The following is a 21,867-nucleotide window of genomic DNA, read 5'->3' as shown; positions in this document are numbered from 1 at the left end:
CCTCTCCTTCTATCACCTGAGACTAAAGAGCAGAGCCCAACCCCCACCTGGCTGCAGCCTCCTAGCAGGGAGCTGCAGACAGCAATGAGGTCTCCCCTCAGCCTCTTCTCCACACTAAACACCCCCAGCTCCCTCAGCTGCTCCTCCCCAGCCTTCTTCTCCAGACCCTTCTCCACCTCTATTGTCCTTTTCTGGACCTGCTCCTGCCCCTCAGTGTTTTTCTAGGAAGGAGTGACACAGAACTGAACCCAGCACTCAAGCTGTGGTCTCAGCAGTGCCCAGCACAGGGACACAATCCCTGCCCTGCTCCTGCTGCCCACACCATTGCTGATGCAGTCCAGGATGCTGGTGCCCTTCTCGGCCACCTGGGCACTGCTGGCTCATCTCCAGCTGCTTCAGTACCCCTAGGACCTTTTCTGCCCTAGTGTAATTTCCAGCCACTTTGCCCCCATTCTGAAGCCTTCCTGAGGTTGTTGTGACCCAAGGGCAAGACCCAGCACTTGGCCTTGTTCAGCCTCATCCCACTGGCCTCAGCCCATGGATCCAGCTTGGCCAGGTCCCTCTGCAGAGCCTTCCTAGCCTCCAGCAGATCAATACTGCCACCCATCTTAGTGTCTTCTGCGAGTAACTGTCACCAAAAAGTGGGAGTTTCTGTAACTCCCCAGGTGTGCTCAGGTGCAGAGGCCAAGTCAGCCATGTGGTTAACTGGCTGAAGGCTTGAGCGTCTGTGCCTGGCACCAGGAGGTGTCCCTGGTGTAAAGTGTCCCCTTTGCTTGTGTTTCCACCAGGAAATATGTGCCTGTTGTCTCACGAGAGCAACGCCAGAGCTATGAGAATGACTTCAATGCAGAGTTTGATGAGTACAGGAGGTTGCATGCTCAGATAGATGCTGAGGTCAAGAAGTTCACCAAGTTCCAGGAGCAATGGAAACTTCTGTCTCCAGGCTCCCAAGACTACATGGTAAAGAAGGTTGAAAGCCTGGTGAGGGGAAGGGATACTGGTGGAGCTTGCCCATAAGCACAATGGCCAGGGTGGGTTGGGAGCTCTGCAAACAAGGAGATTCCACAACCTCTCTGGGCAGCCTGCTCCAGGCCTCCAACAAACAAGTTTCTCCTCTTGTTCATCTGGAACCTCCTGGGGTCCAGTTTGTGCCCCCTGCCCCTTGTCTTGTTCCTGGGCACCACTGAGCAGAGTCTGGCTCCAACTTCTTGTCTCCCACAGCCTCTTTAGCTCTCGCTGAGCATTGAGCAGACTCCCTCTGTGGCTGCTCTTCTTCAGCCTCTCAGCCCCAGGCCACTCAGCCTTTGCTGACAAAAGTCCCACATGTTCAAAATCAGAATCATTTAATTATGGCAGAATCACAGGGTTATTTTGGTCAGAAAGGAGCTCTAAGATCATTGAGTGAAACTGTCACACTGAGAGCTCTTTATTTAGTTTCTGAACAGATTGCAAACGCATTTGTGAGCAGCAGCTGGACTAGGTCACTTTGAGAGGTCTCATCCAACTCCACCCATCCTTTGACTCCATGCAGATCCCTGGTTCTACTCATGCACAATGTTCATACATGCTGAGACCCTGCACGGGCCAGGTCTTGAGTTTTGAATCTTGGCAAACACTGCAAAAGTTGTTCTGCCCTCAAACTCCACCTGCCTGAGCTCGTTCTGAGCATACAACAGCATGAGCAGCATCTCAAAGGGCATCTTCCAGCACACGCTCCTTTGGCTGCTGGCTTAGATAGAGGCCTAACCTTGGGTGACACGGAGCCTGGGGGAGGATGGTGGCTCATGGATAAGGAAATACCTTGAGTAAAACTATGGTTCTAGTGATTTGCCTAAATTTAGTGCTCTTCATATGCTCTTCCAACCTGGTTGATTCTGTGATTCTGTGATTGATTCTTTCTCTCCTGAAGGCCCTTCAGAAGAAGATTATAGATGAGTATCAGAAGTTACAACAGGTACGTGTGGCACCAGGTTTGGGAGGGGTTCTAATCCTTGGGGGGCTGGCCCAAGGCTATTTTTAAGCAACAAAATGAGGCCACAGAAATGTTTTCATGCCCTAACTGTCCTTTTTTTTCCCCACCTTGTCTTGGCAGGCTAGCCCCAGCTACTCTGAACTGAAGCAGCGTGGGGAGTACCTCCACAAGAAGCTGTCTCACATCAAGAGCCTGGTAGAGGATTTTGATAGACAGCAAGGAAAGTCGCAGCCTAAATGACCTGCCCTGAGCAGGCCACCTGAATGGACTGAAAAATATTTATTTTAGGCATTTTAGTTGCTGTAAGAGTCTAAAAGTTAGGATTTAGCTTTTGCATTCCAAAGTTTCAGCGTTAGGTAGACTTGGGGTAGATGTTCCTCATCTGCTTCTTCTGGTCCTTCCTTTCCTTCCACACTGTTTGCAATAATTTTTTTCAGTAGATTCTAGAGAAATTGGTAGGTTTTACACATTTTAGTGAGATATTTAAGTAAGTTAAGTACTCTTAGGTAAGAATAGGGTTAGGTTTTCTGAGGTTTATTTGCTATTTGCCTTAAAAAAATTTAGTAGAGAGTGGGTAAGTTTGCACAAAATGAGAAGAAACAAAAAAACAACCAAACAACCACATGGTTTAGGGTGGGTGAGGTCACCTGCCAGCAACTCACCCCTGCAATTCCAAACCAGCACTGCAGTGGTGTTCATTTGTGTGGGTTTAGTGTGTTTAAGTAGTTCTCTACCCCTGCTTCCTGCCCCGCTGAGGAGCGCAGGCAATGCAGCCTGACCAGCCCGTGTTGGAAGCATGTCCTTGGGGTGTGTGTGTGGCTGCCAGCTTGAGCAATAGGGACAAAGCAAAGCTGTTGCCCAAACACAACCATAACACTCAGGGCCCATCAGCTGAATAGAGTGCACAAGAAGGTGGTGGAGTCTCCAACACCGGAGACGTTCCAAATCTGCATGGACAGTGCTCCTCTGTGACCTTCCTGAGGTCAGCCTGCCTTGGGGAAAGGGTTGGAGTGGATGCTCAGAGATCACTTCCAGCCCCTGGCACACAGCACTGCTGTGGTGGCTGTACCTCTGTTTTGTTTTTGTCTTCCTCTCTAAAAATTGCCACTTCTGGTGCTGGGAGCATTTCTACTTCAGCACTTTCTCAGCTTTAATGGTGTTGGGGAATCTGTTGCTTTTGTGAGAGCAAAGAAAACCTATTTTTGGAGCCAGACTATACAAACTTAGAGATGTAGGTTACCTATTTATATACTGCTATATCATCTATTTGATATAGAATCAGAGATGTAGGTTACCTATTTATATGCTGCCAAATCTTCTATTTTATATAAACTTAGACATGTAGGGTACCTATTTTTATGCTGTTAAATCCTCTATTTTATATAAAGTTAGAGATGTAGGTTACCTATTTAAATACTGCCATATCATCTATTTGATATAAAATCAGAGATGTAGGTTATTTATATACTACTAAATCTTCTATTTTATATAAACCTAGAGATGTAGGTTACCTATTTAAATACTGCTATATCATCTATTTGATATAGAATCAGAGATGTAGGTTATTTATATACTACTAAATCTTCTATTTTATATAAACTTAGAGATATAGGTTACCTATTTAAATACTGCTATATCATCTATTTGATGTAAAATCAGAGATGTAGGTTATTTATATACTACTAAATCTTCTATTTTATATAAACTTAGAGATATAGGTTACCTGTTTAAATACTGCCAAATCTTCTATTTTATATAAACTTAGAGATATAGGTTACCTATTTAAATACTGCTATATCATCTATTTGATGTAAAATCAGAGATGTAGGTTATTTATATACTACTAAATCTTCTATTTTATATAAACTTAGAGATATAGGTTACCTGTTTAAATACTGCCAAATCTTCTATTTTATATAAACTTAGAGATATAGGCTACCTGTTTATATACTGCCAAATCTTCTATTTTATATAAACTTTGAGATGTAGGTTACCTATTTATATACTACTAAATCTTCTATTTTATATAAACTTAGACATGTAGGTTACCTATTTATATACTACTATATCAGCTATTTTTTTCCCCTGAAGAGATATATATATATTAAGAAGCCTACTGCCTACATTTTAAATACACACACACACACACTAACATATATATATATATATATATTTAACTGTTTTTTTATCCTGAGTACTAGAGCTGCCTTTAACCAGTCCTGTGATCACCAAACAGCACAAAGCTGTCATTTCTTGCAGCTTTTAGCTTTCTTCTGCTGCAAAGCAGTTCATCATGAGAAGACACTGGTTGCTGACTGAAAAGAAATTGAGCAAAGATCTGTCTGTATGCTGCTGCCAACTGAAAAAGGGCAGCGTTACATTTACATGCCTGGTGGTGGAGGCTTGGCCAATCTTTAGGTGGTGTCACCAAGGGGCCTTCAAAAACCACTCCCTGTTGTACGTCACTGCCAAGCAGAAGATGTTGGATTGCCAAAAGTCTTCCATTCAGGTGGACAGGAGCAATGAAAAAAATGTTTGCCTTAAATGTGTGGGTTCAGAGGTGTTCATGAAGGTGGCACAGCAAGCAGGGTGTGTTCCTTTTTGGTGGCACAGCGGAGATGTTTGTGTCTCACCACCCTGAGGGTTAGTTGACTTTGGGTCCCTCAGATGAGGGCATTTGACTTTTAACTCTGCATTTCAAGACTGAATGAAGAGAGGACTTCTTGCTGCTCGTGAAGAGCTGCCTGCATCTAGGCTTGGTGATGGAACTGGGGCTTAATTCCCCAGGTGTCATGCCCCATGCAGTTCCCGGTTCTGCTGCAGCTGCACTGGGTGGTCACCTTTCAGCTGTCTGTCCCAGGTAGAAGAATGTGAACTTCCTGATGTTGAGCCCCATTCCAACAGCTCTTCGTCTGAGCTGTGTGCCTGGGTCTGCCATGAGCTGCTGCTGTGGGACACAGGACGGATGTTGCCATGGTGTGCTGGACCATTCATGGTGTGATCACCCTTGTCACTGAGCCTCAGCGCACTTCACTGCTGGATTTTTCTCCTCCAGCTTTTCTCCCTGACCTGGCACCTTCTGTTTTACAAACTGCATGTCTTGCAAGCTGGAAGATCTGCTGCTTCAGAGGTCTCACACATCTTCACCAGACCTTGGAAGCTACCATGAAGGCCTTAATGTGAAGGTCTTGCCTGTTTGCATCGAGCACTTCTGAAGTCTTGGAGATGCTGCAGAGCACTGCTGTGAACCTACACAACCCCTCTTTCCCTAGAGCAGATGTTCCTGCTGAGCAGGCCTGGAGAGCCTGCTGAAGTCAAGCTCTGACTGTCTTCTGGCCTTGCCTATGAATCTGAGATGCTTGCTCAGGGGAACCCACCACTGCCTGTGGTGGCATCTGGCCTGGGGGGTTGCACTGCCACGAATCCAGGTGACTGTCACGGAGAGGGAGTATCTCTGCACCATCTCCTCTGCTGAAAATGTGAATCCCACTAGAGTGGGACTCTTTGGTGGTCAAAGGGAACCAGCCTTCTTCTCCATGTGGCTAAAGAGACTTTGGGTCAGAAGTTTGGTTTCTGATCTTAGTGAGGATTGTGGGAGGGAAAAATAAGTGTGCCCAAAGTTGATGTCTCTTTTCTAAGTTGTAGATGTCCTTAGGCATCCTGTTCTTAGCTGTCCTTAGCTGTCCTGTCACTTTAGACAGCTCACTCCCACTGCTTTTAAGCCTTCAGTTCACCTCCTGGGTTGTATCCAAAAGACATGAAATATCCAAAGCTGCTTTTGGCAGCCTGTTGGAGATTATTTGCTTCAGCACATTCTAAGCAGAAATTTGGGTTAAAACATAGGCTTTTGCTCATTTCATGGCTAGTTTTTTTAACTTAGTGATATCACCTAAGTCATGTATTAGTGTTTTTTAATCAGATACATAAATGGATTCCACCAAAGACCCCTTAAAGTGTGGTGCTCTGCTTTACTTTGCCGTCCTTTGCTTCTCTACCTGCCTGGGGAGACATCAGGACAGCAAATTCCATAGCTACATTTTGAGGGGAAATACATGAAAATGGTCAAAAGAAAACAACCCTTTGGAACATGAAGGCTTAAAACCAGGCTGTGAGCTGTGCTCTAGACCGACTTGGATTGTATTTTATAACTTTTTCTAATAGCTGTTTGCACTCAAAATGTGTAAAAGACTCCACATCCTGGGGCGTTCTGTTACTTGAAGACCAGAGCCACCTTTGCCCCTCCATTCTTCACCTATTTCTGTCCAATAAAAAGTTGATTTTGCAATCCTGAGGCTTTGGCCTTTTCTTGATGGGTCCTCATCCACATCCACATCCACATCCACGGCCACACTGCTGGTACCATCACCTCACCATGGACAGACTGCTGCTGGCTTCCCAAAATGCTTGAGATGATTTTGTAGCATCACAGACTGGTTTGGGGTGGAAGGGACACTTAAAGCAGTCTGCAGGGGCATCCACAACCAGAGCAGGTTGCTCACAGCCACAAACAACCTGATCTGCAATGGTGCCAGCCATGGGGCAGCTCCTATGTCTCGGGGCATCCTGGGCCAGGCTCTCCCCACCTTTGGGGTCAAACCTTTCTCCTTTCTCTCCACTCTCGATCTCCCTCTTTGGGACCAAACCATCCCCCCTTGGCCTGTCACAACAGGCCCTGCTCAAAGGCCTGTCCCCAGCTTTCTGCTGTACCACTTAAGGCACTGAAAGGCCACCAGAAGGTGTCCCTGAAGCCTTCTCCTCCCCAGTCTGAACTCTCCCAGCCTGGCCTGACAGCAGAGGCCTTCCAGCCCTGCCAGCACTGCTGTGTCCTTCTCTGGCCCTGCTCCAACAGGTCCCTGTCTGTGCTGTGCTGAGGACTCCAAAGCTGCCCCAGCACTGCAGGGGAGGTCTCGCCAGAGTGAGGCAGAGGAGCAGAATCCCCTCCCTGCCCTTGCTGCCCATGCTGCTGGGGATCAGCTTAGGGCAGGGCTGGCTCTGGGCTGGCAGTGCTCAGTGCTGGCTTATCGCCAGCTTTGCACCCCCATCACCTGTAAGTCCTTGTCCTCAGTGCTGCTCTCCAGCAATTCCTCCCCAGCCTGGATTGATTCCAGAGGCTGATCCAAGCCCTTGCCCTTTGCCTTGTTGAATCTCATGAGGTTCAGAGATCCACTGTTTGAGCCATGCCAAGGTGTGAAACCAGCTCCCGATCACACTGAGCAGGTGGCTGCAGAGCTTTGCCCACTCCCAGCTGCTCCTGGGGCAGCTGCAGTGCCTCCAAGGCCTTCTTGTGCCAAACCCCTTTGCTGGAGCATGGAAAAAGCTGGGTGTGCCCCAAGGATCAGTCCTGTTTCATGTCTTTGTTGATGATCTGGATGAGAGGATTGAGTCCAGCATCAGTAAGTTTGCAGATGACACCAAGTTGGGAGCCGGTGTCAATCTGTTAGAGGGCAGGGGGGCTCAGAAGAGGGACCTGGACAGGCTGGATGGATCAGAACAGTCCAATGCCATGAGTCTTAACAAGGCCAAGTGCAGGGTTCTGCACTTTGGTCACAACAACCCCAACAGCGCTACAGGCTGGGGACTGAGTGGCTGAGAGCAGCCAGGCAGAAAGGGACCTGGGGGTACTGGTAGATAGTAGCTGAAGATGAGGCAGCAGTGTGCCCAGGTGGCCAAGAGAGCCAATGGCATCCTGGCCTGTATCAGGAACAGTGTGGCCAGCAGGACAAGGGAGATTATTCTGCCCCTGTACTCAGCACTGCTCAGGCCACACCTTGAGTACTGTGTCCAGTTCTGGGCCCCTCAATTCAAGAGAGATGTTGAGGTGCTGGAACATGTCCAGAGATGGGCAGCAAGGCTGGGGAGAGGGCTGGAACACAGCCCTGTGAGGAGCAGCTAAGGTTGCTGAGAGTGTTCAGCCTGGAGAAGAGGAGGCTCAGGGCAGACCTTACTGTCTCTACAGCTACCTGAAGGGAGGCTGTAGCCAGGTGGGGTTGGTCTCTTCTCCCAGGCAACCAGCAACAGAACAAGGGGACACAGTCTCAAACTGCACCAGGGCAGGTTTAGGCTGGATGTTAGGAAGAAGTTCTTCACAGAAAGAGTGATTGGCATTGGAATGGGCTGCCCAGGGAGGTGGTGGAGTCAGCATTTCTGGAAGTATTTAAAAGGAGGCTGGATGAGGCACTTAGTGCCATGGTCTAGTTAATCAGAAGGGGTGAGTGATAGGTTGGACTCAGTGATCTCAAAAGTCTTTTCCTACCTGGTTAATTCTGTGATTCTGTGAGGATTGGCTCTGCTGGCTAACGCAGGGCTGGTGGAGAGGGATGTCTTCATGTGAGGGCAGCAAGCTGAATGTTCTTCAGGGATCCCAAGGCAGCATAGATCTGCAGAGAGCAGGATGCCCTGCCAGAACTTGGACATTTGATTTCCCCTCCGTCTTGAAGCAGAAAAAAATCATTTTGAGTGATGTCCTTGCAGATGGCTGTGGGGTGGATTCTTCATTGACAAAACCTAGCAGTAATTTCCTTTGAAGCTTAACGAAATCATTGAGACTGCCTCAGGGAGTAATACTTGGTGCTTGAGTTTCAGGCAGCAGTTTCCTCTGAAGCAAGGTCGCATGGGGCAGGTACTTCATAGGATCACAGAATTACAACATTAAGTTTGGAAAAGACCTTCATAGAATCACAGAATCATAGAATCAGCCAGGTTGGAAGAGACCTCCAAGATCATCCAGTCCAACCTATCACTCATCCCTACCCAGTCAACCAGACCATGGCACCAAGTGCCTCATCCAGTCTTTTCTTGAAGACCTCAAGGCATGGTGCCTCCACCACCTCCCTGGGCAGCCCATTCCAATGGGAAATCACTCTCTCTGTGATCATCCAGGCCAACCAAAGCCTTCTTCTCTGCTTGACTCCCTTCCCCATCCTGAGTTTGGGAACGTGATGCCAGCACATGGGCTGGACGAGAGGCAGCCTGGAGCCTTTGCTCATCCATCAGTGATCAGCAAGGTGATAACTGCACCAAACCCTGCACCCCAATTGTGGATGGTGGTTTGGGGCAAGGGATGGGCACACAGGATCATCACAGAATCACAGAACAGTCTAGGTTGGAAGGGATCTCTAAAGGTCCCTTCTCTCCCATCCCCTACAGGCTGGGGGCAGTGTGTCTGGAAAGCTGCCTGGCAGAAAGGGACCTGGGGGTTGTAATTGACAAGCAGCTGAATATGAGCCAGCAGCGTGCCCAGGTGGCAAAGAGAGCCAGTGGCATCCTGTCTGGGGTTAGAAATGCTGAGTCCAGCAGGGACAGAGAGGTGCTTGTCCCCTTGTACTCCGCCCTGGTGAGGCCACACCTCAAGTACTGTGTTCAGTTTTGAGCACCTCAATACAAGAGAGGTGTGAAAGTGATGGAGCAAGTGCAGAGGAGGGCAGCGAAGCTGGGGGAGCACCTGATGAGGAGCAACTGAATGAGCTGGAGATGGCTATTTTGAAACAGAGGATGCTGAGGAGAGACCTCATGGCTGTCTACAGCTACCTGAAAGGACGTTGTGGAGAGGCTTCTGCTGGTCTCTTCTCACAGGTGACAGAACAAGAGTGAACACCCTCAAGCTGTGACTGGGCAAGTTTAGACTGGACATTAGGAAACATTTTTTTCCGAGCAAGAGTGGTCAGGGACTGCAATGGGCTGCCCAAGGAGGTGGTGGAGTCACCAGCTCTGGATGTGTTTAAAGGTCATTTGGATGTGGTGCTTGGGGATATGGTTTAGGGTGCACCTTGTAGAGCAGGTTTAATGGTTGGACTTGGTGATCCTGAGGCGTTTTTCCAACCTGAATGTTTCTGTGATTCTGTGATTTGCTACAAATGAGGTGACCAAGATCCTGATTAGAGCTCCAAGTAAGCCAGGGGAAACAGGCAGGGGTGAACATGGTCAGTACCCACTGGGCACAGCAGACCAGGAAGGGGGCCTGGTGCTCCAATGAGTCTGTTAGAAATTCAACCACCAAAATTTACTCTCAAAATCACTTGGAAGAGCAAACTTACACCTCCAGCACCTACCTTTCTCCACAGACCCTTTTCCTGACTTTTGCCCTCCTCCTGCTTTCACAGCTCTGGACTTCTGTGACCTGCCTGCGCTGCTCCATTTTCAGCACATGCTGAAGTTTCTACCTCAGGACAAGGGGCAAGGGGCACCAAGTGGAACATCAGAGCTTCCATCCAAACACGAGGAGAAACTTCTGTAATTCAAGGGTGCTGGAACCCTGGAGCAGGCTGCCCAGAGGGGTGCTGGAGGCTCCATCTCTGCAGAGATTCCAGATCCACCTGGATGTGTTCCTGTACAACCTGCCCAAGCTGAACCTTCCTTGGCAGTGAGGTTGGACTCCATGATCTCCAGAGGTCCCTTCCAACCCCTGCATGCTGGCATTCTGTGATTCTTTCACTTCACCCCTTGGTATCAATGGAGTTCCTCTCTCAGATCACACAGGACTACAGAAAATGTCACCAGGAGGGGAGACAGAATCATAGAATCATAGAATCAACCAGGTTGGAAGAGACCTCAAACATCATCCAGTCCAACCTAGCACCCAGCCCTACCCAATCAACTAGACCATGGCACTAAGTGCCTCATCCAGGCTTTTCTTGAAGACCTCCAGGGACGGTGCCTCCACCACCTCCCTGGGCAGCCCATTCCAATGCCAATCACTCTCTCTGCCAACAACTTCCTCCTAACATCCAGCCTAGACCTCCCCCAGCACAACTTGAGACTGTGTCCTCTTGTTCTGTTGCTGCTTGCCTGGGAGAAGAGACCAACCCCCACCTGGCTAAAACCTCCCTTCAGGTAGTTGTAGACAGCAATGAGGTCTCCCCTGAGCCTCCTCTTTTTCAGGCTGCACACCCCCAGCTCCCTCAGCCTCTCCTCACAGGGTTTGTGTTCCAGGCCCCTCACCACCTTTGTTGCCCTTCTCTGGACATGTTCCAGCACCTCAACATCTCTCTTGAATTGAGGGGCCCAGAACTGGACACAGGACTCAAGGTGTGGCCTGACCAGTGCTGAGTACAGGGCAGAATAACCTCCCTTGTCCTACTGGCCACACTGTTCCTGATGCAGGCCAGGATGCCATTGGCTCTCTTGGCCACCTGGGCACACTGCTGCCTCATCTTCAGCTACTATCTATCAGTACCCCCAGGTCCCTTCCTGCCTGGCTGCTCTCCAGCCACTCTGTCCCCAGCCTGTAGTGCTGCTTGGGGTTGTTGTGGCCAAAGTGCAGAACCTTGCACTTGGCCTTGTTAAATCTCATCCCATTGGCCTCTGCCCACCCATCCAGCCTGGCCAGGTCCCTCTGCAGGGCTCTCCTACCTTCCAACAGATCAACACCTGCTCCTAGTTTGGTGTCATCTGCAAACTTACTGAGGCTGGACTCAATGCCCTCGTCCAGATCATCAATAAAGATACTGAACAGGACTGGGCCCAGCACTGATCCCTGGGGCACACCACTAGTGACAGCTGCCAACTGGATGTGGCTCCATTCACCACCACTCTCTGGGCTCTGCCCTCGAGCCAGTTCCTGACCCAGCTTGGCCAGGAGCTTCTTGTGGCAGACAGTGTCAAAGGCTTTGCTGAAGTCCAGGTAGACTCCATCCACAGCCTGCCCCACATTCACCAGGCAGGTAACCTGATCATAAAAGGAGATCAGGTTGGTGAGACAGGACCTGCCCTTCCTAAACCCATGCTGGCTGGGCCTGATCCCTTGGCCCTCCTGTAGGTGCTTTGTGATGGCACCCAAGATGACCTGTTCCATCACCTTGCCTGGCACTGAGGCAAGCTGATAGGCATCACATTGGCACCTTCCAGTCTTTGGGAACCTCTACAATGAGCCAGGACTGTTGATACATGATGGAGAGTGGCTTGGCCAGCTCAGCTGCCAGCTTGCTCAGCACCCTAGGGTGGATCCCATCCGGACCCATGGACTTGTGAGGATCCAAGTGGCTCAGCAGTTCCCTTACTGCTTCCTCATGGATTAGAGGGGATTATTCTGGTCCCTGACTCCATCTGCCAGCTCAGGAGTCCAGCTGTCCTGGAGACAACCTGTCCCACTATTGAAGATTGAGGCAAAGAAGGTGTTAAGCACCTCTGCCTTTTCCTCATCCTTTGTCACTATGTTCCCCTCTCTATCTGATAAGGACTGGAGGTTGTCCTTGGCCCTTCTCTTGCCATTAATGTACTTACAGAAACATTTTTATTCTCCTTCACAGCAGTGGCAGCCTCAGCTCTAGATGGGCTTTTGTCTCTCTGGGTTTTTTCCTACAAGACCTAGCAGCATCCTTGAACTTCTCCTGGGACACCTCCCCTCTTTTCCAAAGGTGATACACTCTCTTTTTAATCTTTAATTCCTTCAGCAGCTCCCTGCCCATCCAGCCTGGCTGCCTCCCTCGTCGGCTCATCTTCCAGCTCAGTGGCACAGCTGCTCCTGTGCCTGCAGGAGTTCTTTCTTGAAGCAGGTCCAACCTTCCTGGACCCCTTTGTTTCTAAGGGCTCTTTCCCAAGGAACTTTCTGAGTTAGTTCCTTAAATAGGCTGAAGTCTGCCCTTGGGCAGTCCAGTGTGGAGGTTCTGTTGATGCCCCTCCTGGTTTCTCCATGTATTGAAAACTCTCTAATTTCATGGTCACTGGACCCCAGGCAGCCTCCAACCACCACATCCCCCACCAGCCCCTCTCTATTTGTGAGCAGCAGGTCAAGCAGGGCTGCCCCCCTGGTGGGCTCACGTAACAGCTGGGGTAGGAAGTTGTCTTCCACACATTGCAGAAACCTTCTAGACTGCTTCTTCTCTGCAGTGTTTAAGTCCCAGCAGATGTCTGGTAGGTTAAAGTCGCCCACCAGAACAAGGGCAGGTGATCTTGAGGCAGCCTCCAGTTGCTTAAAGAGTAATAAATCAACCTCTTCTTCCTGGTTGGGTGGTCTGTAACAGACTCCAACCAGGATATCAGCCTTGTTGGCCTTCGCCTTAAGTCTCACCCATAATGACTCAACTTGATCATCTTTGATTTCTACCCCCATGACATCCAGAGCATCCCTAATATACAGAGGCACTCCCCCACCTCTTCTCCCTTGCCTGTCTCTCCTGAAGAGTCTGTAGCCATTGATTACAGCACTCCAATCATGCAAGTCATCCCACCATGTTTCTGTGATGGCAACAACATTGTAGTCTTCCTCCAGCACCAAAGCTTCCAGCTCCTGTGTGAGACCCATACCATGTGCATTAGTGTACATGCACTTCAGCTGGGCTGCTGCTTTTACCCCTAGCTCTAGCCTACCATCTTCAAGTTCCTTTGCTTTATCTCTGGTGCTGTCATGTTTACCACCCTCCCCCTTCCATTCTAGTTTAAAGCCCTCTCAACAAGCCCAGCCAGCGCAGACTCAAAGGGAGTCCTCTCAAGAGGATGATCAGGGGAGGCCTCATTGCTGTCTACAACTACCTGAAGGGAGGCTGTAGACAGGTGGGGGTTGGCCTCTTCTCCCAGGCAAGCAGCCACAGAACAAGGGGACACAGTCTCAAGTTCTGCCAGGGGAGGTCTAGGCTGGATGTTAGGAGGAAGTTCTTGTCAGAGAGAGTGATTGGCATTGGAATGGGCTGCCCAGGGAGGTGGTGGAGTCATTGTCCCTGGAGGTGTTGAAGAAAAGCCTGGATGAGGCACTTAGTGCCATGGTCTGGTTGACAGGACAGGGCTGGGTGCTAGTTTGGACTGGATGATGTTTGAGGTCTCTTCCAACCTGGTTGATTCTATTCTATGCCATTCTATTCCAAAATTTGATGGAAAGTGTCCAAATCTTGTAGAAAACCCCAACACTTTTAGGAGAACTTAATTTTTTTTTGGTGGAAAACCCTCACAATTTGGTGGAAAAACCTTTAAAGTTATTAGAAGAACCAACCACAAAATGTGGTGGGAAAAAAAAAATCAAAATTTTGTTGAAGAAGCATAAAATCTTGTGGAAAACCTCTAAAATGTGGTGGGAAGCCTCCAAGATTTGGAGAAAACTTCCAATTCTTCTTAGGAGAACTTTAGTTCTTGGGGTAAAAGCTCAAAATTTGGTTGGCAATGAAATAAAAAATCTTGTAGGAAACCACTTTTTTTTTAGGGCAATCTCACCTGCTGGCAGAAAATCCTTAACACTGTGGTTAAAACTTCAAAAATTCAGTAAAAAAACCCAACTTTTTAATTTTTTGGACATATTTTTACAAGACAACATCGAAAACTGGCAAAAAGCCCCCAGGTTTTTTTTTTTTCAAACACTCAATTTTTGGTGGGAAAACTCCAAAATCTGATGCAAAACCTCCAAAATATGGTGGGAGCCCTCCCCATTTTAACCCCCAGCTCAAATGCAAAACTGTTTTAATGCCTGAATGGCATTTTTCATTGATTTCTCAACAAATAACAAGTATTTTTCACACTGGATGGGTTCTCTGTACAAAACCTGTGGTTATCATTGAGGAAAACCCACAAATATCAAACTATTTATTTTGGCTGGATATAAAAAGGGAGTTTTCATCTCCATTAATCCTGGATTTAAATCCCCATGAAAGACTTTTGGAAGATTAAAACCAGTATTTTCTGTTTTGTTATCTCCACCTCAATGATTTGCAACAGCTAATCCAGCCAAAAAAAAACCCCCACACCCAAAAACTCAGAGAGCTGCCAAAGTGCTGAGTGTTTAGGATTTCATGGGAAGCAGACAGAAATCCACACACTGTTTGTGTGGTTTTCACCCCCAAAATGTCAGATTTAGAATGAATCCACAGTAAGGATAAGGGAGCTGGGTGCTGGCAGAAGCAGCTGTGGCAGTTGCTGTCAGGAGCCCAGGTGAGCTGCAAGCTCAGCTGTCTGCTATGGTTTGTTCACCAATCTTTGCCTTCAAAAAACTGCAACTTCTATTCACATGGATCACACAGAGGCACAGACTGCATCAGGTTGGAAAGGATGCTCCAAGGGCATCTTGTCCAACCCCCTGCAGGCAACAGGGACACCTCCAGCCAGAGCAGGCTGCCCAGAGACACCTTCAGCCTGATCTTAAATGTTTCCAGGCATGGAGCCTCCACCACCTCCCTGGGCAGCCTATGCCAGGGTCTCTCCACCCTCACTCTGCACAACTTCCTCCTGGTGCCCAACCTAACTCTGCCCTCCTCCACTTCCAAACCACTGCCCCTCAGCCTAGCCCCACAGGCCCTTCTCAACAGTCCCTCCCCAGCCTGCCTGCAGCTCCCCTGCAGCTATTGAAATGCAGCTCTAAGCTCTCCCTGCAGCCTTCTCTTCTCCAGGCTGCACAGCCACAACTCTCCCAGCCTGTGCCCACAGCAGAGGTTCTGCAGCCCTCTGAGCATCTTGGTGGCCTCCTCTGGACTCTCTCCAGCAGCTCCAGGGCTCTTTTGTGCTGGTGGCCCCACAGCTGGACCCAGCCCCGCAGGTGAGGTCTCTCCAGAGCAGAGCAGAGGGGCAGGATCCCCTCTCTCCATCTCTGGCCAGGCTGCCCTTGGCTTTCTGGGCTGCCAGTGCCCATTGCTGCCTCCTGTCCAGCTTCTCACCTCCAGCACCCCAAGTCCTACTCTGCAGGGCTGCTCTCAATCTCATCACCCCCAGACTTGTCTGATATCATGGATTGCCCTGACCCAGGTGCAGGACCTTGCACCTGGCCTTGTTGAAAACCACCAGGTTCTCTTGAACCTCTCTCTGCATCTTGCCCAGATCCCTAGTAATTTCTACAATAATGACAGGAAATGAGCTTCCCCCCAGTTTCTATATTTATAACTTCTTTTATCCATTATTTTTCAACCTTTTCATTTTCCTTTAATGATCCTGAAAAAGCAACCTAGGGCTTTATCTTTCAATGCATACATTTTATTCATATTAATGCTCCTTACACGTGAGATGTAGGTAACTGTACCCCAGCCTTTAGAGAACTTAATTATCCCCAGATGCATTTAATCCATTGATCTAAACTGGCTGAAATCACAACTTTAGAAAGCTTTTTAAAAAGAGGGGAAGACCCCAAACTGCATAAAACTAACCACACCATTTTTTGAGTTACTAGCTCTTGCTGATTTTTTTTCTCTCCAAACACAGGAAATATTCTCTCCACCTCTGAGAAATATCATCAGGAGTAAATAATTCCTGTGTGTTTGGGGGGGTAATTGGAGGGAAATTAAAACCAAACCCACAGCCAAAGAACCCAGTTTATTTACCTATAAATAAATAATTTACCTGTTCTCCAGACCCTTTACCTGCTCTGTTGCCCTGCTGGTGTTCAAAAGACTGCAAGAGTCTCGTCTTAGACCACTACAGACTTGCCTGGAAGTAGAAGATTAATAAATAACTAAGATGCTTATTAATCCTAACCTTTTATTTTACAAACCAGCTGATGCTGCAGATATTTATTTATTTACTGTTGTTGTTGTTGTTGTTGCTGTTGTTGTGTATTTAAAGTACTTAAGAGCCAGCTCCTCAGCTTTCCTGCACTGCTGATGAGCTCCTCTTGTACACTGATTTACCAAAAATAAAACAAAACAAAATAAAATAGAATAAAATAAAAATGTCTTCAACTGATTATGGTTTAGCAGACAAAAAAAAAAAAAAACACAAAAACCAATAAAATAAGCTTTAAAAATACATTAAAAGGAGGAAGAAATGACAGGCATGACACAGTCCCCTGCTATGTTTTATCCCCATGGGTGTCAAACCCTTGTGCTTGAAAGAATCTTCATGATACATTTCTCAGGGAATGAAAATTAAAAACAAAACAAACCAAAAAACCCAACAGTTTAAGGGTAAAAAGTGTGGTCTAGGAAAAGAAGTTGTTTGAGGGAAAAAGTGGTTTAAGGAAAAAAAAACGGTTGAAGGGAAGAAGTGGTTTAAGGAAAAAGGGTGTAAGGAAAAATTTGGTTTAAGGGAAAGGAGTAGTTTAAGGAAAGATGTAGTTGAAGGGTAAAATAGAATGGTTTAAGGGAAAAAAAAAGTGGTTCCGGAGAAAATTTGGCTCAAAGAAGTGGGTTAAGGAAAAAACAGTTTAAAAAAAAAGTGGTTTAAGGATAAAAAGTGGTTTAAGGTAAGATGTGGTTTAAGGATAAAAAGGAATGGTTTGAGAAAAAAGTGGTTTAAGGAGGAAAAAGTGGTTTAAGGGGAAAAAAAGGTTCAAGGAGGAAAACGTGGTTTAAGGGGGAAAAGTGGTTTAAGGAGAAAAAAAGGTTCAAGGAGGAAAAAGTGGTTTAAGGGGGAAAAGTGGTTTAAGGAGAAAAAAAGGTTTAAGGAGGAAAAAGTGGTTTAAGGGGGAAAAGTGGTTTAAGGGGAAAAAAAGGTTTAAGGAGGAAAAAGTGGTTTAAGGGGGAAAAGTGGTTTAAGGGGAAAAAAAGGTTTAAGGAGGAAAAAGTGGTTTAAGGGGAAAAAGTGGTTTAAGGAGAAAAAAAGGTTTAAGGAGGAAAAAGTGGTTTAAGGGGAAAAAGTGGTTTAAGGGGAAAAAAGGTTTAAGGAGGAAAAAGTGGTTTAAGGGGAAAAAGTGGTTTAAGGGGAAAAAAAGGTTTAAGGAGGAAAAAGTGGTTTAAGGGGAAAAAGTGGTTTAAGGGAAAGAAATGGTTTAAGGGAAAGAAGTGGTTTAAGGGGGAAAAATGGTTTAAGAAAAAGTGGCTTAAGGAGAAAACAGTGGTTTAAAGGGAAAAATTGGTTTTAAGGAAAGAAGTGGTTTAAGGGGAAAAAAAGGTTCAATGAGAAAAAAAGTGGTTTAAGGGGGGAAAGTGATTTAAGGGGAAAAAGTGATTTAAGGGAAAAAAGTGGTTTAAAGGGAAAAGTGGTTTAAGGAAAAAAAGATATTTAAGGAAAAAGGGAGGTTTAAGGGGAAAAAAGAATGATCTAAGAAAAATTGGCTTGAGGAGAAAACAGTGGTTTAAGGGGGGAAAGTGGTTTAAGGGGAAAAACTGGTTTAAAGGAAAAAAGTGGTTTAAGGAAAGAAGTGGTTTAAGGGGAAAAGTGGTTTAAGGGAAAGAAGTGGTTTAAGGGGGAAAAAGAATGGCTTAAGAAAAAAGTGGTTTAAGGAGAAAACAGTGGTTTAAGGGGGAAAATGTTTTAAGGAAAGAAGTGGTTTAGGGGAAACCAACCAGTGTCTTAGAGAGGAGTGTTTTATTATCCAAGTAAGGGACATCAGTGAGTGCCCCACACCACAGCATGAAGTCCTCCAGAGGAGCCCACCACCTGGTTCTGCTCTTGGCATGGCTTTTCACACTCTCTTTGAGTTCCCCCTCGGGTTGCCCTCTGCCTGTGGTCACTCTTCTCACATCACTGCGCAGTGGCACTTCTGGGAGTGCACATAGTTCCTGTACTCGGCGAGCTGCTTCAGGTAGAGGTTGGAAGGCCACCTGTGCATCTCAACGAAGCTGCGCTCCTCCACTGAACAAAGCAGGGAAGGAATTGAAAGTGAGGGGCAAGCAGGCAGCAGAAGTCCTTTAAAGTAGGTTAAAAGAGCACTAAGGGTACAAACACAGCTAGAGACGGAGAGATGAGGGAGGTTCCTTTTCCCCAAGGAGAGCAGAGAGGCTGTCCTGGTGATGAATGTTCTTTACCCTTAAGAAGACAACCGAAATGTCGCAACGAACTCATGCAACAGGTTCACAGACTGCATCAGGCTGGAAGGGACCCTCAAAAGTCATCTTGTCCAAACCCTCTCAGACATCTCCAACTAGAGCTGGCTGCCCAGGACCATATTAAGTCTGATCTTTAATGTCTCCAGGGATGGGTCTTCACCACATCCCTGTCTGACCTCTTCCATTCTTGTTCTCAAAACTTCCTCCTTACTTCCAACCTAAATCCACACTGCTTTGGATTAAAACCTCCAGGCTGGGGGCAGAGTGGCTGGAAACTGCCCTGGGGCATAAAAAGTCCTGGGGGTGCTGGGTGACAGCAGGTGGAGATGAGCCAGCAGGGTGCCCAGATGGGCAGGAAGGGCACCAGCACCCTGACCTGGATCAGCAATGGTGTGGACAGCCGAGGCAGAGCAGGGATTGTGCCCCTGTGCTGGGCACTGCTGAGGCCACAGCTTGAGTGTTGGGTTCAGTTCTGGGCCACTCACTCCCAGAAGGACATTTAGAGGCTGGAGCAGGTCCAGAGAAAGGCAACAAAGGTGGGGAAGAGTCTGGAGAAGAGGGCTGGGGAGGAGCAGCTGAGGGAGCTGGGGGTTAAACCTGCTTTAAAAGTAATTGATAAATTACCTGAAAGGTCTTGAAATTCAGGCTTTTGACTGAAGATGAGGTAGTTAGTGGCAATAAAGTGAAGCAGCCAAGTTGAGAGGCAATCAGAGTTGTGAAACTGTGAGAAGGAAGGGAACACAAACGTTACTTAGTGCCAACTTGTCTAGGGAGTACAAGCAGGATTCACCTGTCAGAGTTTTCACTGTTTAGGAAATAAATTTAGGTTGCAGGGGGAAATGAAGGAAAAAAAGTCACTGATGGAGACGTGGAAGCAGACAGCAGAACCAAGAATGAATGACAGTACTCACAGAATCATAGATTCAACCAGGTTGGAAGAGCCCTCCAAGATCATTCAGTCCAACCTAGCACCCAGCCCTGTCCAATCAACATTTACATTTTAAAAAATGCTAAAGTTTCATTTTCTTTAAATTTAAAAATTCAATTTTATTTTAAAAAATCTGTTTTATTTTATTCATTAACTTATTAATAAGTTTAATTTTGTTTCATTTGAAGCATTTTTATTAGTAAAGTTTAATTTTAGGTCTTAAAAACAAATTTAATTAACTTACATTTAAATTTTAAAAAATATTAATAAAGTTTCACTTTCTATATTTTTTAAAATTAAATTTTATTTTATTTTATTTTAATTAATCCCTGAAGACCACCAGAGGGACCACCGAATAAAAAGAGACATGCGTGGAAGAGACACCTCCCATTCTTAGAATTGATAAGCAAAACCCAACCTTTTCTTAGAATTAGTAATGAATATGTAATAGAATAGGATATTAAAAAGAGAAAACTGAAAAACAAAAGGTGTGCGTTAGGGTAGAGCAGAGCTTCCCCTGCGCACCCAGGCCTGTACATTGCTTGATTCCTGCAACTCTATTAAAGCCTTAACTTGCATGAGCATAAGTTTATGCCTGATATTTATGACACCTACCTCAGATACCTTTTTAAGTTATTGATAAACTTTTTAACTTTCAAATCAAGTGAGATTTCACAGTATCACAGTATCACAGTATCAACAAGGTTGGAAGAGACCTCACAGATCATCAAGTCCAACCCTTTACCACAGAGCTCAAGGCTAGACCATGGCACCAAGTGCCACGTCCAATCTTGCCTTGAACTGCCCCAGGGACGGCGACTCCACCACCTCCCCGGGCAGCCCATTCCAGTGTCCAATGACTCTCTCAGTGAAGAACTTTCTCCTCACCTCCAGCCTAAATTTCCCCTGGCACAGCTTGAGGCTGTGTCCTCTCGTTCTGCTGCTGGCCACCTGAGAGAAGAGAGCAACCTCCTCCTGGCCACAGCCACCCCTCAGGTAGTTGTAGACAGCAATGAGGTCACCCCTGAGCCTCCTCTTCTCCAGGCTAAACAATCCCAGCTCCCTCAGCCTCTCCTTGTAGGGCTGTGCTCAAGGCCTCTCACCAGCCTTGTTGCCCTTCTCTGGACACGCTCAAGCATCTCAACGTCCCTTCTAAACTGGGGGCCCAGAACTGAACACAGTTATTTGGGTGTGCTTTACCTTTCCCTCTCTCTCTCTCTCCATCTAATCCCTTTCTTTTGGGAAAGAAGGGGAAGAGGGAAGGGAACTCTATAAAAATTGTTATTGGTTCTACCAAATTTATCTGAGTCTCTGGAAATTCTAATTAGAACCTAGACAGCCATATAACGGCAACAATGGATAAGTTAATACGAATTCATTGGAGCATCAAGAGCTTAATGCCTAGAAGCACAGCTTGTTCTCCCCCTTTTGCTGGCTTCCGCTGCTTGAGCTGTGCCTGCCTATCTCCCCCAGCTGCTGTTTTGGCTGCTACTGCTTTTGCTGCTTCGCCGCGGCTTGAGCCCTCCCCCATCTCCCTTAAAGTTATTATACTTTTTTTTCTTCTCTAGTAGTTATCTCTCTTTGCACTGTTGTACTTAACACTGTAAGAAATACAGTTTGGTTTGTTTGGCTTACTGAGTCCTATCTTCCACAGGCTTCAACTTCTGGTACACCAGCTAAAAAATGTCGAAGGGCCCCAGCCCCATTGTCATACGCTTAATTTATTGCATGTATCATAGAAGAGTTCACCTTTGCTCTTTTCTGGTTTTGAAGAACCATGAAACAAACCAGTACATCTCTGCACTCATGATTTTGATTTGCACTATGACTCTTTTATAACTGCTGCCCCGGGTTGGGTTGTGCTGTTTGTGAGCTCCAGACTCTTTAAACAAACTCTTGCAGTGGTGAATCGCTTTGACCTCATCGACCCAGAACTGAGAAGCAGTTTGAGTACTGTGAATGCGAAACATTTTATGCTAGGCAGGTCTGTTAGTAATATTTTTTTTTTAAGGAAAGGGGAAAAAAAAAACCCAACAAATATAATCTGTATTTTTTTTTTCTATTTTCATGCAGAAATGTGAGCCTGGAATGGGTTGCTCAGGGAGGTGGTTGAGGCCCCATGGCTGGAGGTGTTTAAGGCCAGGCTGATTTAGGGTAGGGTGTCCCTGCCCATGGCAGGGGTTTGGAACTAGATGATCCTTCTGGTCCCTTCCAACCCTGACTGATTCTATGATTCTATGATTTCATCTTTCCCTGACTTTCAAAAAATCTGTGTTGTGGTTGAGTTTATTCTCCCGGGGGAAGGATCCACCCTAACCCAGGACACTCTGAAAATTCACTTTAATTATTTTCATTAT

The 21,867-nt window shown here is 46.8% G+C and overlaps 2 protein-coding genes across 5 annotated transcripts in view; one reads left to right on the top strand and one right to left on the bottom strand.

The window, feature by feature from the left end:
* Positions 1-2,212, top strand: part of ELL2 (elongation factor for RNA polymerase II 2) — a 32,922-nt gene extending 30,710 nt beyond the window's left edge. The window contains exons 11-13 of the mRNA XM_064176323.1: positions 789-960; positions 1,910-1,954; positions 2,093-2,212. Coding sequence (XP_064032393.1) covers positions 789-960; positions 1,910-1,954; positions 2,093-2,212 — 337 coding nt within the window. The remainder of the gene's footprint in view (positions 1-788; positions 961-1,909; positions 1,955-2,092) is intronic.
* Positions 2,213-18,102: 15,890 nt separating this feature from the next.
* RHOBTB3 (Rho related BTB domain containing 3) overlaps positions 18,103-21,867 on the bottom strand; it is a 39,336-nt gene continuing 35,571 nt past the window's right edge. For all 4 annotated transcript variants that reach the window (XM_064140240.1, XM_064140241.1, XM_064140242.1 and 1 more), the window contains 2 exons: positions 19,207-19,303; positions 18,103-18,388 (listed from right to left, as the gene is read on the bottom strand). In XM_064140240.1, the coding sequence (XP_063996310.1) occupies positions 18,273-18,388; positions 19,207-19,303 (213 nt within the window). In that variant the 3' untranslated portion in view covers positions 18,103-18,272. The remainder of the gene's footprint in view (positions 18,389-19,206; positions 19,304-21,867) is intronic.

Source organism: Pogoniulus pusillus, chromosome Z (assembly GCF_015220805.1).
Source record: "Pogoniulus pusillus isolate bPogPus1 chromosome Z, bPogPus1.pri, whole genome shotgun sequence".
NCBI classification, from domain to species: Eukaryota; Metazoa; Chordata; class Aves; order Piciformes; family Lybiidae; genus Pogoniulus; species Pogoniulus pusillus.
Note: the sequence above shows the minus strand (reverse complement) of the source record. Positions and strands in the feature narration are given on the sequence as shown.